This window comes from Podarcis tiliguerta (genome assembly GCF_965153285.1).
Source record: "Podarcis tiliguerta genome assembly, chromosome: 2".
Classification (NCBI taxonomy): domain Eukaryota; kingdom Metazoa; phylum Chordata; class Lepidosauria; order Squamata; family Lacertidae; genus Podarcis; species Podarcis tiliguerta.
In genome coordinates, this window is record NC_139535.1 from 9,326,208 (window position 1) to 9,343,385 (window position 17,178).

At 47.8% G+C, this 17,178-nt stretch overlaps 1 protein-coding gene across 2 annotated transcripts; it reads left to right on the top strand.

Annotated features, from left to right (window-relative positions):
- The first annotated feature begins 5,241 nt into the window (after positions 1 to 5,241).
- Positions 5,242 to 15,232, top strand: LOC310670221 (uncharacterized protein). Of its 2 annotated transcripts, XM_083425131.1 has the most exons (7): positions 5,243 to 5,702; positions 6,539 to 7,367; positions 8,807 to 8,930; positions 9,567 to 9,649; positions 10,667 to 10,793; positions 11,720 to 11,800; positions 13,631 to 15,232. In XM_083425131.1, exons 2-7 carry the CDS (start codon positions 6,714 to 6,716, stop codon positions 14,833 to 14,835), a joined length of 2,274 nt encoding a protein of 757 aa, XP_083281257.1. In that variant the 5' UTR covers positions 5,243 to 5,702; positions 6,539 to 6,713; the 3' UTR covers positions 14,836 to 15,232. The 2 variants fall into 2 exon arrangements, with proteins under 2 accessions (XP_083281258.1, XP_083281257.1); XM_083425132.1 differs by lacking the exon at positions 11,720 to 11,800 and having other exon boundaries at positions 5,242 to 5,702.
- The last annotated feature ends 1,946 nt before the right edge of the window (positions 15,233 to 17,178 follow it).

The following is a 17,178-nucleotide window of genomic DNA, read 5'->3' on the forward strand; positions in this document are numbered from 1 at the left end:
CTGGAGTTTGGTTCCTTTTCAGGAAATCGGTTTGAAACCGAATTAAAGGGGCGCCGTGTAGACGCGGCTTCGCGCCGCTTAAGGAAATGAGACCTCTTTCCCCGCTGCCTGTCTCCCGCGCCCCTCGGGGTCCAGGGACCCTGGACGGGCGGAGGCGCGGGCTGAGCTCACCGTTCACACGGGCAGCGCCCAGGGACAAAACCCGGCGCGGCTGCCCTGAGAAGCGGAGCGAGCGGAGCAACAAGGTGCCGAGTACTTTTTCTGTGCATTCCTTTCTCAACGACCCTGGCACCAGCTACCCCGGAATGTTAAGTGATGTCCTGACCTTCTTATCTATCTGTTTACACCCTCTCCTTATCACCCTGGACTGGAATGTTAAGTGCACTCTGTACGTTCTCTGAGTCTCACTATATCAATCACTATAGATTGTTACTAAGGAAGTCTCCTAAGAAGGAGGATGTATACAGATCGATAAGAAGGTCAGGAGTACTCAGCAACAAGGAGAAGAATCCGTGGCTTCTTCTTCCCCTCCGCCAGGACTACCCAGGGCCATAGCTGTCAACTTTTCCTTTTTTAAAGGGAAATTCCCTTATTCCGAATAGGATTCCTCGCAAGAAAAGGGAAAAGTTGACAGCTATGCCTAGGGCCCTCCTGTGGCCAAGGAGAGCTCATCACCATCATCAAATTTGTATACAGCCCTTCATCCATAGAACTCAGGGGGTTCACAACATGAAATTACAATACAAAACCCCCCACGCAAAATACATAATAAACGTAAGAGCAAAAACAAACCACTAATTCCTCTCCCGTAACCCATTTAAGGGCATTGGATATCAATACTTTCTCCTGGTGCCTAAAAATGTACAGTGGTACCTTGGGGTACATACGCTTCAGGTTACAGACTCTGCTAACCCAGAAATAGTACCTCGGGTTAAGAACCTTGCTTCAGGATAAGAACAGAAATCGTGCGTCAATTTTCAGCAATAAAGAGGAAAAGAAACCTATTTGACCATGGAAGCCTGAATAACCCCCACCACCTGTTAGCGACTTAGAACATTGCATTGTGGCTGGCTGCTTTTTCCTATACCATTCCTCCACCCCATCTCGTGAACATGAGAAGCAGTCTGGCGAAATTTCCCTATAGAAAAATGCCAGTACATCAGATTTATTGTTTCCTTCAAGCACAGTAGCAGAGCAGAGGGCAACTTCTGGATTTTTAAGATCTAAGCACTTTAGTTCCGCTGAAGCTTTAGCGATTCAAACCTCATTAGGATACATGGATATATAAAAATCATCATTAGGCAAAGGGGAAACTTTGGATTCTTGAGATTTAAGCACTTTTAGCTCTGCTGAAGCCTTAGTGATTTTAAACATCATTAGGATACTATGGCAAGTTCTTAAAGAAATGGGAGTGCCTGATCACCTCATCTGTCTCCTGAGAAATCTCTATGTGGGACAAGAAGCTACAGTCAGAACTGGATTTGGAACAACTGATTGGTTCCAAATTGGGAAAGGAGTACGACAAGGCTCTTGAGAGTCCCATGGACTGCAAGAAGATCAAACCTATCCATTCTGAAGGAAATCAGCCCTGAGTGCTCACTGGAAGGACAGATCCTGAAGCTGAGGCTCCAAGACCTTGGCCACCTCATGAGAAGAGAAGACTCCCTGGAAAAGACCCTGATGTTGGGAAAGATGGAGGGCACAAGGAGAAGGGGACGACAGAGGACGAGATGGTGGGACAGTGTTCTCGAAGCTACAAACATGAGTCTGACCAAACTGCGGTAGGTAGTGGAAGACAGGAGTGCCTGGCATGCTCTGGTCCAGGGGGTCACGAAGAATCGGACAGGACTATACGACTAAACAACAAGAAGGATACATGGATATATAAAAATCATCTCTAGGATATATGGATATATGATTATATAGAAATCATGAGGGTAAACTTCTTCCAGGTGGTCTTGCCACAACAGGATGATTTAGATCTTCCTTGTTCTCCATAGTTATGCCACACACACGTGTGTGAGAGTATACCAGTGGTTTTTAACTGAAGATTTCTTATTTCTTTTCAACTGCTGCGGAGCCATTTTAACCACAGCTTCCTGGTTTGGATGAAAACGGGAACCTGGTGAAGACTCCCCGCTTGTCTCGCTTCCTTGAAGGGCCTGTTTCTGCGCACAAAAGTCTCCTTCACATCCTGGCTTATTAAGTCATGATGCCATTTGCCCAAACTCTAAAAAATGGGGTTCTGTTTCGAAGCTATAGCTTGTCACAATACAAACTCACCCTTGCCTTGCCACAGGTCAGTCACCTTCCTCTCAGCACGCTGGGGAGCTTGGCATCAGGTTTGTGCGGTGGGAGACGGCCTTCACATGCTTTATTTCCACACTGTAGGAGGACAGGAGCTAAGTAAGATTTGCTTTCCTGCCCATGTGACTGTAGGCTCCTCCCCTTGTTGATGGGCGGAGCCTGAGAGGGATTGCTTTATTTTTTCAATTACAAGATGCATACTGTGGCTCTTTACAACAGCGTACATTTGAAACATCCCTCCAAAAAAAAAAAGAATAAACTATAGTTTATTCTTCAGAGCTACAATACCCAGCAGCCTTATAAAACTATATATACACACACGAATGCCTTGGGAGTCAAACATTCTGGCCCCGAACAATCGAAAACCGGAAGTAAGCGTTCTGGTTTATGAACTTTTTTTGGAAGCCGAATGTCTGGCGTGGCTTCCGCTATTGTTTCCAGTGCGCCTGCACAATTGGAAACCAATTAGAAGCTGTGCCTTGGTTTCTGAATGTTTTGGAAGTCAAATGGACTTCCGGAACAGATTCCGTTCAACTTCTGAGGTACGACGGTATATTAAAAAAATACAGTTCCCAGGATTCAGGGGGAGGGGTGTCCTGATTTAAATGTATATATATAACCTTAACAAAGGTAGTGTTGGAGGTCAAGAAGGAGAGCTAAAGTGCTCAGATAATTGCTTATGGCACAATTCTATGACGCTAAAGTGACAGATAATTGCCTTCCCTGTGTATCCTGTAGCAGAGAAAATATATAACTTGTTTTGATTTTTTTTAATGTGCCTTCTAAAAAAAATTATATTGGGAAATAATCTATAATGAATTGAAAAAAATGTTTAAAAGTACTTTTTAAAAAACACAAAAAAACAAACAAAACCCAGAGTCCTTTCTGTTGGGGATAATTCAGAATGAAATTCCCAGGTGTCAAAAAAGGTTATTTATGTATGCTACTACTGTGGCCTGCGTTTTGTTAGCCCAAAAATGGAAAATGAGTGAGGTCCCAACTAAAGAAGAATGGCAACTTAAGATGACAGAACATGCGCAGCTTGCAGATTTAAGATATAGAATTAGAGAACAAGAAGAACATAAGTTTAGAGAAGATTGGAAAACGTTTATTGAATACGTGGGGGGAAATTGTGCACAGCTTTAAGATAAATTCAGCAGTGTAAATAAGGTTTGATGGATGGAATAATGGAATATTGAATGGTTTAGTTTTTGTAAAATATGCAGGGATTTATGATATCTAAAATGAACCGTGGGAAAAGAAGAAGGGAAGTCATTGATATCTCAGGGATGTTAAAAGAGTATTTTAAATTGTATAACAGAAAATTTAATAAAAGTTCTATTAAAAAAAGGAGAGTTGTGATTACTGAATGCTAGCAGAAATGTTTATGCTGGCTTGGTCATGTTCACAGAATGGGAGATGGCAGGAGCCCCCAGAATGTGCTCTACAGAGAGCTGGCTATAGCACCGGGCCCATCAGCAGACCCTTGCCAACAACCACAAGGCCTGGAACCAGGCAGTTGTGCATCCACAGCATGGAGAAAGGAGGGAGGAACGCAGAGAGAGAAATGCCATGGTGTATCTCTAGCAGCGCATCGGGACACCTTCATCTGCCACCAGCTGCATCGAAACATGTCTTTCCTGCATCAGTCTCCACAGCCGCAGCGGGCGCTGCAACCTCTCAGCAGCTGGACTTCACTCCCAAAGATGCACTCCTCCATTGTCTCCCACTGAGACAGATGGAGCTAGCAACTAGCAGAAAATCCAAGAGGAAATTCAGCCACTTTTATTTTTTTTTAAATTGCAGATGAGTGTTGTTAGCTGGGGCTTTTATCTGTACCAGTCTATGTTGGATTTTGGATTTGATATCCCACTTTATCACTACCCGAAGGAGTCTCAAAGTGGCTAACATTCTCCCTTACCTTTCTCCCCCACAACAGACACTCTGTGAGGTGAGTGGGGCTGAGAGACTTCAGAGAAGTGTGACTGGCCCAAGGTCACCCAGCAGCTGCATGTGGAGGAGCGGAGACACGAACCTGGTTCACCAGATTACGAGTCCACCGCTCTTAACCACTACACCACACTGACTCATCACTAGATTTTATTATTGCAAGACTTTGTCTTCCACTGCCTCCCGCAGTTTGGTCAAACTCATGCTGGTAGCTTCGATAACCATCTCATCCTCTGTCGTCCCCTTCTCCTTGTGCCCTCCATCTTTCCCAACATCAGGGTCTTTTCCAGGGAGTCTTCTCTTCTCATAAGGTGGCCAAAGTCTTGGAGCCTCAGCATCAGGATCTGTCCTTCCAGTGAGCGCTCAGGGCTGATTTCCTGAAGAATGGATAGGTTTGATCTTCTTGCAGTCCATGGGACTCTCAAGCGTCTCCTCCAGCACCATAATTCAAAAGCATCCATTCTTCGGCGATCAGTCTTCTTTATGGTCCAGCTCTCACTTCCATACATCACCACTGGGAAAACCATAGCTTTAACTATACGGACCTTTGTTGGTCTTGATTTTGTCTGTTTCACTGTGTTTGTCAGCTAGAGAATATTTGTTGGTAATGAATTCACAAGCTAAATCAATAAAAATGAATTTGTCTGTTTTACAGTTGCTTTCAACAATTTTTATTTTAAAAACAAAGTACATCAGCTGACCTTGGATTATTGTTTTTTTTGTTTTTTGCTGGTGTTAAGTGGTGGTATTTTTTGGGGAGGGGGGTAATAGTTTTAACTAATTAACATCCCGATCTTCATTTTAAAACCTCCCAAGTCAATTAAAAACCAAACCAAACCAGGAGCAGTTCTGTCCCTGCCATGGGCAGTCTCTAATCTGCTTTCTCTGTAGCAAAGAGGAGGTTAGGAGCTGCCAACTTTCCCCTCTGCTCCTGTGCCCTTTGCAGCGCTTGACTCAAACGGCACCTTAAAAACAACAGCAAGAAAAACGATTTAAAAAAAAGACAGATAAAACCACTAGAAAAAGACTTCACCCTGGCAAACATGGTGCTCGGGGTCTGCCAACTTCCACCCCTGCCTCTGCTCCTGTGCCCTTTTGCAGCAGACTGACACAAATAAATGAAGCCGCGCGATGGGGAGGAGGACATTTCCTCCATCACTTCTTTTCCCCTTCGTGTCCGGAAAAATTGTGGGAAGAGGGTGGCAGAGTGGAGGGAGAAATGCCGAGTCTGGCGGGACCCTTCGTTGCTCCCCTCGCGCGGCCGCTGTTTCCGGGGGGTTTGTTTTTCCTGAAACACTCGAAAGGGTTAAAATCTGGGCTTCCAGGGAGCAATGCAGAAACGCGAGAAGCGGGTGGGGATGTCAGGGGGGATTCCCCCCCCCCCCCAAAGAAAGACCGCTTCCTCTTCTTGCGGGGATTTTTGCTTCTGAATGGCTGCGGGAGAGGTAAGTCTGTCTTTAATATATATATTTCCTCCCCAAAAAAGGTCTTTGTGCAAAAGAAAGATGGAGATCCAGGAAATGGAGACATCAGAGGAGGGTGAGTGGTAGAAGGCTGCATCCCACCACGACACCCCCCCCAAAAAAAAAACCAGCGAGGGGGGTGTCCAGGTCTTTGACAGCATGGGGGTCCCCTTCCTTGGAAGGAGGGCAGATAATCTGGGACCTTAAAGGAACAATATCCCCACAGATCGGAGAAGTGTCGCTTCCAGGCAGATTTGAGCAAGCCGCACGTTTTATGGGAACGTGGAAATCTGCCTCATATAGAGTCATAGGATCGCAGAGGCGCAGGGGGTGTGCTGAATTTTGGCCTCGCAAAGAGTGCTGCTGAAATTTGAAAGGCCAACATCTGCCTCTGTCTGGGAATCCAAGCTGTTGCCGCTATTATCTTTATTTTTGACTTCTATTGCTATTATTATTATTATTATTATTAAAAAATTGTATGGCCCCCTTCATCTGCCGATCTCGGAGCGGTTCACGACATAAAAATACGATATAGTAGCACAGAATAAACGATAAAAACTAGAACCCCGCTCCAAACCAATACCTCCCCTCTCCCCACCCCTCACACGAAAACATTTAAAAGGGGTATAAGATGCGGGTTGTCATTGTTAGCTTTGATAACACTAATGCTGGAGGCATGAGGGAGACGCAAACGTTGTTCTTTGAAATTCCTTCACTCATCTCGAATCCAAGCAATCCTCGCCATATAATATAAATAAATAAGATTGCCACGTAGCAAGGTGCAGTTGTGTATGAGTCGCTTTTCATTTTTCTTGTAGGAAGAGCTTCCCCATCGTGCAAACCAGGGCACCCAGAGCTGTGATCGGCCCCTGAGGACACAGCTGCCTGTGATCCCCAAGCCGAGCCCATCCTGTCTACAAAACCAGAGGGTCGGCTTAGATCAGGGATCACCCCAAACTTGGATGGTCACCTCTGCTTGCTCTGGAGCTGAAAATGGAGCAACCAAACCCGGCAAGTCCAGAACTAGAAGGGAGACCGGAAGCAGGAGGGGACCTACCCGAAGGCGTGAAGGGGAATCTGGAGTGGTCAGGCAAAGAAGAGCGGAAGGGGTTGCACCGTCCTGAGGAAATCTTGAGGGCGTGGGGCAACCCAGTTCCTCTGGAAGACACACAGCGGGACAACGTCCGAGCCTTCCTCTCCTCTTTCGAGCAAATCGCCGAAGCCTGCCAATGGCCCAGAGGAGAATGGGTGGGCCGGCTCCGGCCTGCGCTGAGCAGCTCTGCTGAGCAGGCTTTGGGTAGACTGGAAGCCGCTGACAGGGAAGATTATGGGAAAGTGAAGGCCGCTGTCTTGCGGGAGGATGCTGTGAGGATGGAGGCGCAGCGCCGGGACTTCAGGCAGTTCTGCTACCAGAAGGCCGGAGACCCCCAGAGGGTTTATCGGCAGCTGCGGGAGCTGTGCCACCGGTGGCTGAAGCCGAAGAGACGCAGCAAGGAGCAGATCGTGGACCTGCTGATCCTGGAGCAGTTCCTGGCCATCCTTCCTCACGAGCTGCAGGGCTGGGTCAGGGAAGAGGGGCCAGGGAGCTGCGCCCAAGCCGTGGCCCTGGCGGAGGATTTCCTGAAAGCTGAGACGTGGAAGTGGCAGGTCAGAGCGCTTGATCCAATTTCTCCAGGGACTTCCAGGTTGGGTTGTTGCCGTGTGCTGTGGGGGGGCTGCCCTCGGAGACCACTAGCGGACAGATCCCTGGGTAGGGTTGCCGCTGGTACTCACAGAACCCCTAAAACAGCGGCCTTGGCTGCCGGGTTGTTTCTGCGCTCAATTTAAGGTGCCCATGCTAGTGTTTAAAGCAGTGCTTCTCAAAGTGGGCAGTACTGCCCCCTGGGAAAGGGAAGGGGGCATTACATGGGGGGGGGGCGCTAAGAGGCAGCGGGGAGATGGCGGTGGAAATGACTACCAGACTTGGAAAAGCTGGCATCACTGGAACAAGTTCATCAGTTTTGTTGCACTCACTAAACTAGGATAGTTTCAACTGGATGCTGAATAAATGTGCAATTATTCATGAACTTTTTGGATTTTGCAGTGGTACCTCAGGTTAAGAGCTTAATTCGTTCTGGAGGTCCATTCTTAACCTGAAACGGTTCTTAACCTGAGGTACCACTTTAGCTAATGGGGCCTCCTGCTGTCGCCGTGCCGCTATAGCACGATTTCTGTTCTTATTCTGAAGCAAAGTTCTTAATCTGAGGTAATATTTCTGGGTTAGCGGAGTCTGTAACCTGAAGCGTCTGCAACCTGAATTGTCTGTAACCCGAGATGCCACTGTATTATGCTGTTACCTTCCGTAGTGGGCTGTGCAAACCACTGTTCTGAATAATGCTTTTTATGGGTAGGGTAGGGGGCGCAGGGGTTGCATTTATAGAACCAAAAGGGGCGATGGCCCCCAAAAAGTTTGGGAGCCACTGGAAGTATGTGGGCTGCAGGAATCTGCCAAGGGAACCATCATTATTATTACCATCGGTTTGTTAATTGCCTCACTAAACCACCATTTCAAGGCAATTGACACGCAATTGAAAACAGTTTTAAATCACAAGAACAGCAAACACACTAAAAACCATCCCAAGTGGACCCTTGTGGTAAAAAGCTATTTCTCCAGCCTGTTGGAGCAAAAATGTCTCCAGAAAGTACGGAGAGTGGGCGCCTTTCACATCTTGACAGGAACGATATTCCAGAGAAGAGGGGCAGCCACTCTCAAGGCCCTGCTCAGAGTCGCTGTGCAAAAGGGCTTCTGAGATCTTGGGGATGTGCAGAGGTGACACTCCCACAGACTGCAGGGATCTAGTGGTGTATAAGGCATAAGCCCCTCTCTGGTTTTTGGTATATGGGACCTTGAACTTGGCCCAGGAGCTGACTGGTAGCCTGTGGGAATCTCGCTAGCAGGGTGATCAGCACTGGCGGTCGTTTGCCCCCACAAGCATTTCAACATTCTGCACCGTCTTTTGCACAAGCCATTCCACTAGGTAGGGGAACTAGACTGCAGCTGAAGGTCTTTGGCTTAGGGCAGCGTTGACTTCCTCTCTGTGTTTCAGATGCCGTCTCAGGGGACAGCCACCAGGCCCCTTGAGACAGGTGGGGCTTCGCCAGACAACTCCCAGAGACAAAGCTACATGGACACCACAGCACTGAAATGTGATGAGGACATGATTTTGCCGGGTAAGGCTTTATTTTTAAATGTTTACTACTCCAGCAAGCATTGGGAGGAGGCCTTCCAGAGGACCTGTAAGCAGGTTCAAGATTTTGGCGGATTCTCCAGGGTGAGGGAATGTCCTAACTGGAGATCAGACACCCAGAACACCTCCCTCTGTGTGTTGTTTCTGTCAACTTGGCACTTGAATGGGATGGACATCCTGTTTTCCTGAGACTCTGGAGAGCCTTCCTTGTGCGGTGGAACGTTCTCCCCCTCTCCCCAAATCTGTTCTGGGGTTTCCCCCTGACCTTCCCTGGCAGATCTGGGTGGGCAGGAAGGGGAGGAAGGGGGCAAAGTCTCCTTGTGCTAATCCTAAACCTCGAGTTGGCGTACGCTTCATTGAATGCCACCCAAGATGTGTATCTGCTCCTGCTTGGAGCACCCCAGAAGCCAGAAAATAAGTCCGCAAAGGACCTGGCCAGCTCCCAGTCTTGACTGGTGGCATCTCTCAGGGGGTCTTGCAGCAGAGGACCTTTGCCATCATCTGCTGCCTACCTGGCTGCTTTCTAACTGGAGGTGCCAGGGATGGAGAGCGGGATCGTCTTGCAATGCTTGCGCCCTGTCCCTGAGCCAGTCGTCTTCCTCTCTTCTGTCCCTCACAGCCAACGGAGATACGCTCCCAATTCACCCCTGTTCCTTGCTTCCTCCTGAGGGACTGGAAGTGGCCGAAGCTGGGCTGACTGAGGTAAGTGGACATCTCGCTTAGCGGCAGGCCTGGGGTGTTCCCTTGAGCAGGGCGAATGTAAACGATGAGCTAAGGATCAGAGCACACCTGAGCATGTGTGAGAGCCAGTGTGGTGTAGTGGTTAAGAGCAGTAGACTCGTAATCTGGTGAACCGGGTTCGCTTCCCCGCTCCTCCACATGCAACTGCTGGGTGACCTTGGGCCAGTCACACTTCTCTAAAGTCTCTCAGCCGCACTCACCTCACAGAGTGTTTGTTGTGGGGGAGGAAGGGAAAGGAGAATGTTAGCCACTTTGAGACTCCTTCGGGTAGTGATAAAGCGGGATATCAAATCCAAATCCACGTTTAGAGCGCATTTGCCACATCACTGGGGAACTTTCCAGCCCAGTTTAATTTGTCTCAACCATTTCTATTCCGCTTGATTGCCATTGCTTCTAAGCAGTGTGCAAAGTATTCCATACAGTACAATGAAAAAGAGTGGAAATTATAAAATAAGCCTGCTAGAACAATAACAATAATAATAACAACAACAACAACAACAACAACAACAACAACAACAATAATAATAATAATATGTCTTCAGTAAGTTCAACAGGGAGAAGGGCCTGTCTGACTGCAACCTGGAAGGGAGTTCCATAAAATTGGGCCCACAATGGAGTCCTTTATATCCCACCTTTACGCCAAGGAGCTCCAGGTTCTCCCCTTCCTCTTATAACCCCAGAACAACCACCCTGTGAGGTGGGCTAGGCAGAACCCGTGACTGGCTCAAGGTCACCATTGAGCTTCATGCCCGAGTGGGGACTTGAACCCTGGCCTCCCAGGTCCTGGTCCCACACTCTAACCACTACACCACACTGTCTCTCAGCAGCTGCTTAGGGATGGGGCTGGCGACTGTGATTTTACATGGCTTGGTATTGCGAAATCGGGAGTGGGAGCGTGTGTGAGGTCTTGGGCGTCCATCTTTAAATGGTGTTTTCCGGGACTGCAGAACCTGAGTGGGGGATGTTTGGCTGTTTCAGGGCCCAGCGAGCGCCAAGGAGAAGGAGGGGCCTTTTGGCAAGGAGGAGGCATCCCTGACACAGCCAGGCCAGAGGACGATGTTCTGGCAAGTCAAAGAGGAGAACTGCGGCATTGTGGGCTCTCTGGGTAAGGAATAGCATTTCAGAGGAGATAATCTATGGTCCTCCAGGTGGGGCTGAGCCACATCTCCCCTCAGCCCCAGCAAGCGTGGCCAAGGATGATGGGATTTGTAGTTCAGCAACATCTGAGGGTCAAAGGTTCCCCACAGCTGGCCTAGGGCTTCAGCCCTAACTAGGTCTACTCAGAAGTAAGTCCCGGGGGGGGGGGGGCTTGCTCCCAGGTAAGTTCAGGCTGCAATGCTAAGCGTGTTTCCAAGGGGTCAGCCCCACTGGGGAGACGGCAGCACTTTCTTTTCATACTCAACTCTACCATACGATTCAAGCATGTTTACTCAGAGGCAAGTCTTGTGTGTTCAGTGAGTCTTACTGCCCAATAAACATAGTTTGGGAGTGCAGAGTGGGATTTAAAAGGTGCTTAATTTTGGCTAGGTTGTGTCCCATAAACAATAAAAATGTGTCCTTTAGGTGAATGTATGTATCCACGCATGTACATCTGTGTGTACTGAATGATTTAAATGCACTCTCCTGGAATACTGTTTACGTAAAACAATCTGTTTATTTTTCTTTTTAATTCTTATATAAGGAGATAAAAATGCAACAACTTAGTCCATAAGTCTATACCCATTGAAAACCACAATCCAAAATAAGTATCACTACTTCATAAGCCCCGTTCTGCATGTCAACCAACTAAGAAATAAATACAAGTTATAGCACAGCAGTATATAACTGTTTAATTTTCTGTGGTTTTTTCATATTTATCTCTTGTTTTGTTTTTTTTTAAGAAGGGGGATGAAAATGTTGAAAAGAAATGTGTCCATTGTCTAGAAAGACTAAATTCCAGGAATATTATTTGGATCCAGATTCTGCAAATAATAATCTCTCTCTCTCTCTCTCTCTCTCTCTCTCTCTCTCTCTCTCTCTTCCCAACCCCAGAGGGGCTTCTGATTCCCAAACTGGACCTTTCCTTCCAAACGGAAAAGGGGGGGAAGATGTTCTTGCAGGAACCAGAGCCAGGTAAAGGAGGCTGGTGAAATCTGCTGGGTGATGCTTACAGTTTGAGAAGAGCTCTGGGTGCTGCTGGCCCCTGACATTCTTCGGCAGCTGCCGGGGGCCACTGTGCTATGGCAAGGGCCACAGCCGATACCCCCCCCTGACTGCTCCCCCCCCCCAGGCTAAAAAATACCGTTAAAGATTCAGGACTGACATGAGAAAGGACTTCTTCACATGCTGCATCGTTAAACAGTGGGATTTGCTGCCACAAAAGATAACTGTAGCCACAAATTTGGCTGGCCTTAGGACAAGTTCATGGAGGATGACCCTGTTTCTCACCTGTGCTCTTGAGGTGGGGGGGGGGAGATGCCTCTGAATGCCCATTGCTGAGAATCACAAGTGGGGAGGGTGTTGTCGGCCCCCGGAAGAAGAGGACGTTGGACTCCGTGGGCCTTTGGCCTGTTCCAGCAGAGCTCTTTTTCCATACTTATAACCCAAAGTTAGAGAGACTCCCTTCAGGAATCTGTGGCGGGAGCAGACAGTGATAATCAGGATCCCCTGATAACTGTCATTGTTCAGTGTGGATCACTTTAGTTTCCTGATAATGCAGAAGTTTATCCCCAAAATTATTTGTGGAACAAACAGCCATGTTTGCTCACTTGGCCGAGTCATCAGGGGGTTGTGAAGAGGTGAGATTCATTGGGAGACCTTAGGCTAGGAGGTGTTTAGGGCTGACAGGACAGTCATCCTTAGTATTGCCTCTCTCTGCAAAAAAAGAAGAAAAGTTTGGGGCATGTTAAATCCATGTCCAATTAAAAGAGCAGCGACTGTCGCTGTGGAGTCTGGATAAGGAGAGCTCTGGCGATCAGTCACATGTCGCTTACCAGTGAAGAAGCCATGAAGGATTTGAAGTCCTGTTTTGTTAAAGGGGTGAATTCTAAGGTGTAATTCAGATAATAAAACAGGTCTCCCTTAATTTTTTGTTAAAGGGTGGCAGGGACTATGGATCCAACATCTGGGATGTTTGCTTGGTTCTGATCCATAGCTGTCAACTTTTCCCTTTTCTTGCGAAGAATCCTATTCGGAATAAGGGAATTTCCCTTTTAAAAAAGGGAAACATTGACAGCTATGTTCTGATCATAGTTGGCAGAAGTTGTAAAGTAGCTTTTTACACACACAAACACCTAGTACGTTGTGGTACCATTTTCATTCATAGGCTTCCTTGATATTTTTGAATTGGAAAAAAATATATATCTGCTGCTCTAAATCCACAGGAGTCCTGATTTAGTCTCCTCGACTTGATTCCGTGAAGAAAACTCCTAAAAGTCTGCTTGCTAATTTTAACTTAATCCATTTTTAGCCCAGTGGCAAAGAACTTGAGATTGAAACAGCCCCTCCCAGTCTTGCCCACCTGGGGCCCTCTGTCCATTTAAGACTACAACTCCCATCATCCCTGGCCAGTACATCTCCAGGTATGGCTAGCAATGCCCTTGCCTGAAGGCCCTGCAGAGCCACTGCCAGTCAGTGGAGGAAATGCTGACCTCGATGGACCAGTGGTCCTATGGGATGAGACCTTCTGCCTGTAATGCACGTGCTTTGCCACTGGAGACAGAGCCTTTTACATGGTGGCACCCGAGTTATGGGGCTCCTTCCCAAGATATGATTGCTTGGTACTATCTTGACCATTATTAATATTAAACCTGGAGGGCTTTAACAGAATACCGTTTCTGAATACTGGTTGCTGGAGACTCTAGAAGGGGAGAGGGCTCTTCTGCTCAGATCCTGCTTTCCATTGGGCATCTAGTTTCAATATTTTTTTTAAAAAAATATTTTTCGTTTCACCACCACTTGCAGGTAAAAGGAGAGAGATCAAGATGGAGAGTTCCCACCCAGGGGAAGCTGTGCCAGAGGGAATGTCCCAGGGGAACGTTCCTTGTTTAGCTGAGATTGCAGAGCAAAAGCGTGAGTCCAAAGGACACCAGGAAACAAAGGAATACAGCCATCTCCCAGAAGTTCCCGTTAGCGAAAACACAACACAGTTTGGAGTGCAAAAGCCCTTCTCCTTGTATCACGGGAGGAACAACCGGCACAGTTTGGGTCTGGGTACGCTAAATGCAGAAGAAGGTCCTTACGAATGCCCCGTGCGTGGGGAGAGCTTCCAGCGAGGATCCGCCCTGGCTGAACACCAGAGGAGGCACATGGGAGAGGAACTGTGTGAATGGTCTGAGGCCGAGAAGCCCTTTCCCCAGCGAGAGATCTGGGTGCGCCATCAGAGCGGCCTCACGGAAGAGAAACCATACGAGTGTCCCGAGTGCAGGAAGGGGTTCAGTTACAGAGCGACTCTGATGCGGCATCGACGGATCCACACCCAGGAGAAACCGCACAAGTGCTCCCACTGTGGGAAAAGCTTCAGCCAGAGGACCAACTTGGTGAGTCACCTGCGAATCCACACCGGAGAGAGGCCGTATCAATGCTCCCAGTGCGGGAAAGGCTTCCGGTGGCAACTCCACTTGAAGAGGCACCAGAAGATCCACACGGGAGAGAAACCTCACGAATGCCCAGACTGCGGGAAAAGCTTTTCCCGGAGAGATACGTTACTCAATCACCGGAGGACCCACACAGGGGAGAAGCCGTACGAGTGCCCCGATTGCGGGAGAAACTTCAACCACCCGTGCAACTTAATTGAACACCAGAAGACGCACACAGGGGAGAAACCGCACGAATGTCCCGAGTGTGGGAAAAACTTCTCCCGGCGGGATACGCTGATCAAGCACCAGAGAACCCACACAGGGGAGAAGCCTTATGAATGCCCCGAGTGCGGGAAAAGTTTCCATCATCCTTGCAGGTTGATTGACCACCAGAAGATCCACACAGGAGAGAAGCCTCACGAATGCCCTGAGTGCGGGAAGAACTTTTCACGGCGAGATACGCTGATCAAACACCAAAGGACCCACGCGGAGGAGAAGCCTTATGAATGCCCCGAGTGTGGGAAAAGCTTCATTCAGAAGAAGGCATTCATCAGGCACCAGATAATTCATTTAGGGAATACGTCCAGCTAATATTCTTGAAAATGCCACATTCCACAGAAAGAAGAGGGAGAAGTGTTGGTTACATCCTGATTTGCAGTGGAGATGCCTCACCTTATCTATGTCACGAGACATAGGCGGATGACAACAGAGAAACCTAGGGAAAACAGGCTGAAATAAGTAAATTGATTCAGCAGGAAGGTTAAAGTAATAATTGATTAATAATAGAAATAGTTTTCAGCTATCAGAAAAAGATTTTTTTTAAAGGAGGAGATACAGTTGATGTCATAGGTATTATTCTAGAAGATATATATGATCTGAGTAGAAAAATAATGGGGCTCAAGGATGGAGTGGGAGGAAAGTTTACTTTGAAGAGTCTGTTTGCACCAACTGCAATTGATAACAAAATGGATTGTGTTTTGTTGATGAATAGCTATTCTTTTTTTAAAAAGAAGCAAGACCCCAGCCCAAGTTAATTCATTGAGTCCCAAAATGTTCTAGACTCCATTGTGAAGTATCTCAACTTGATGGTTCCCAACCAAGGCCAGGGACACATCACAAGGGCAGCTACAGACCCACAATGAGAACAACAGCTCCCAGTGACAGTGTACAGATGTGGAAGTGTGAACTCCACAAATGGGAGAAATAGGACTCCACTCTCTTTTTGCATACTTGGCAGGGAAAATAAGGAGATCCTTGCTGGATCAGGTCAAAGGTCTATTTAGTCCCGGATAGTGGTACATTATGGACTGGCAAAAGAAAGTGGAATTCCCTCACATAAGAGGCGGGGAAGGCCAACAACTTGGCTGGCTTTAAAGTAAGACTAGACACATTCAGGAATGGCTACGTGGGGCCTCCACTGTCAAAGGAAACATGTGCCTTTGAGTTCCAGTTGTGGGGAATCCCCGGGGTGGGGGAGAGTGGGGGTGTTGCCCTCAGGTCCTCTTGGGGGCTTCCCACGAGGCATCTGATCGGCCACTGAGAGAAGAGGAATCTGCACTAGATGGGCCTCTGGATTTGCACTGCCTTGTCGTGAAGACCATTTCATATAAGAGGAGACCGTCTTCTGTTCAACTCTTATGACGCCATCTTGGTTTTGTGGTTGTAACAACGTGACTGGTCTGTATCATTCATGTTCCTCTCTGGGGCTCTAAATGGGGTCTTGTTCTGAGTGTGACTTTTGGATATGAACTTGTCGGACTCCTTATTAATTGCTTTTCACTTAACATAGGGATTAGTTGGGTTTTCAGAAAGTTAAACGAATAGTATCAAGCAGGTCATGAGCATTACTTCAAAAATGCAGAAGAGCTGCAGCTCAGGGGAACAGCGTCTGCTTGGCATGGAAAAGCTACCAGGTTCAGTCACTTGCATCTCCCATTTCGGACTGGGAAAGGTGTCAGTCTGAAATCCAGGAGAGCCACAGCCACTCAGTGTAGACACTGCAGAGCAAGATGTCCCTGCATCTAAAGCACCAAGCCAGCACGATGACACACACACACACACACACACACACAGAACCCAGTGCATGGCAGCTCCAAGATTGACTTTCTGTTCCCACAGTTCAGGGAGGCTGGAGCTGAGAGATGTTGTGTTGTGTTTGAGAGGCCTGCTCCTTCCTGATTTGTTTTCCGGCTGCCTCAAGAAACCAGTTACAGTGGTACCTCTGGTTACGAACTTAATTCGTTCTGGAGGTCCGTTCTTAAGCTGAAACCGTTTTTATCCTGAGGTGTGCTTTCACTAATGCGGCCTCTGGCATTAGTGAAAGCACACCTCAGGATAAGGGGCCTCCCGCTGCTGCCGCGCTGCGATTTCTGTTCTCATCCTGAAGCAAAGTTCTTAACCCGAGGTCCTATTTCAGGGTTAGAAGAATCTGTAACCTGAAATGTCTTTAACCTGAGGTACCACTGTATCATGTTCCACCCACTGAGCTGGGGACAAATTCATGGAGCACTAGGCTGTTATTAGCTCTTCAGCAAAATGGCTATGCTCCGCCTCCACAGTTCAGAGGCAGAAGGCAGAGCCAGTGTGGTGTGGTGGTTAAGAGCGGTAGTCTCGTAATCTGGTGAACCGGGTTCGCTTCCCCGCCACTCCACATGCAGCTGCTGGGTGACCTTGGGCCAGTCACACTTCTCTGAAGTCTCTCAGCCCCACTCACCTCACAGAGTGTTTCTTTGTGGGGGAGGAAGGGAAAGGAGATTGTTAGCTGCTTTGAGACTCCTTAATGTAGTGATAAAGAGGGGTATCAAATCCAAACTCTTCTTCTCTTCTTTTAAATCTCAGTTCCTGGAAGCCGCGGCTGGGAAAGCTGGTTTTGCTCTCTGGTCATGCTTGGTGCTGTACCAAATGGGCTGCTTTGGTGTCCTTCAACAGGGTGAG

Bases quoted from the DNA above. Each gene is read 5' to 3' on its own strand.
- LOC310670221 (XM_083425131.1), top strand. From the start codon at position 6,714: ATGGAGCAACCAAACCCGGCAAGTCCAGAACTAGAAGGGAGACCGGAA. The intron at 10,794-11,719 runs GTAAGGAATAGC...TCCCAACCCCAG, and splicing joins CGGCATTGTGGGCTCTCTGG to AGGGGCTTCTGATTCCCAAA. The intron at 11,801-13,630 runs GTAAAGGAGGCT...CACCACTTGCAG, and splicing joins CTTGCAGGAACCAGAGCCAG to GTAAAAGGAGAGAGATCAAG.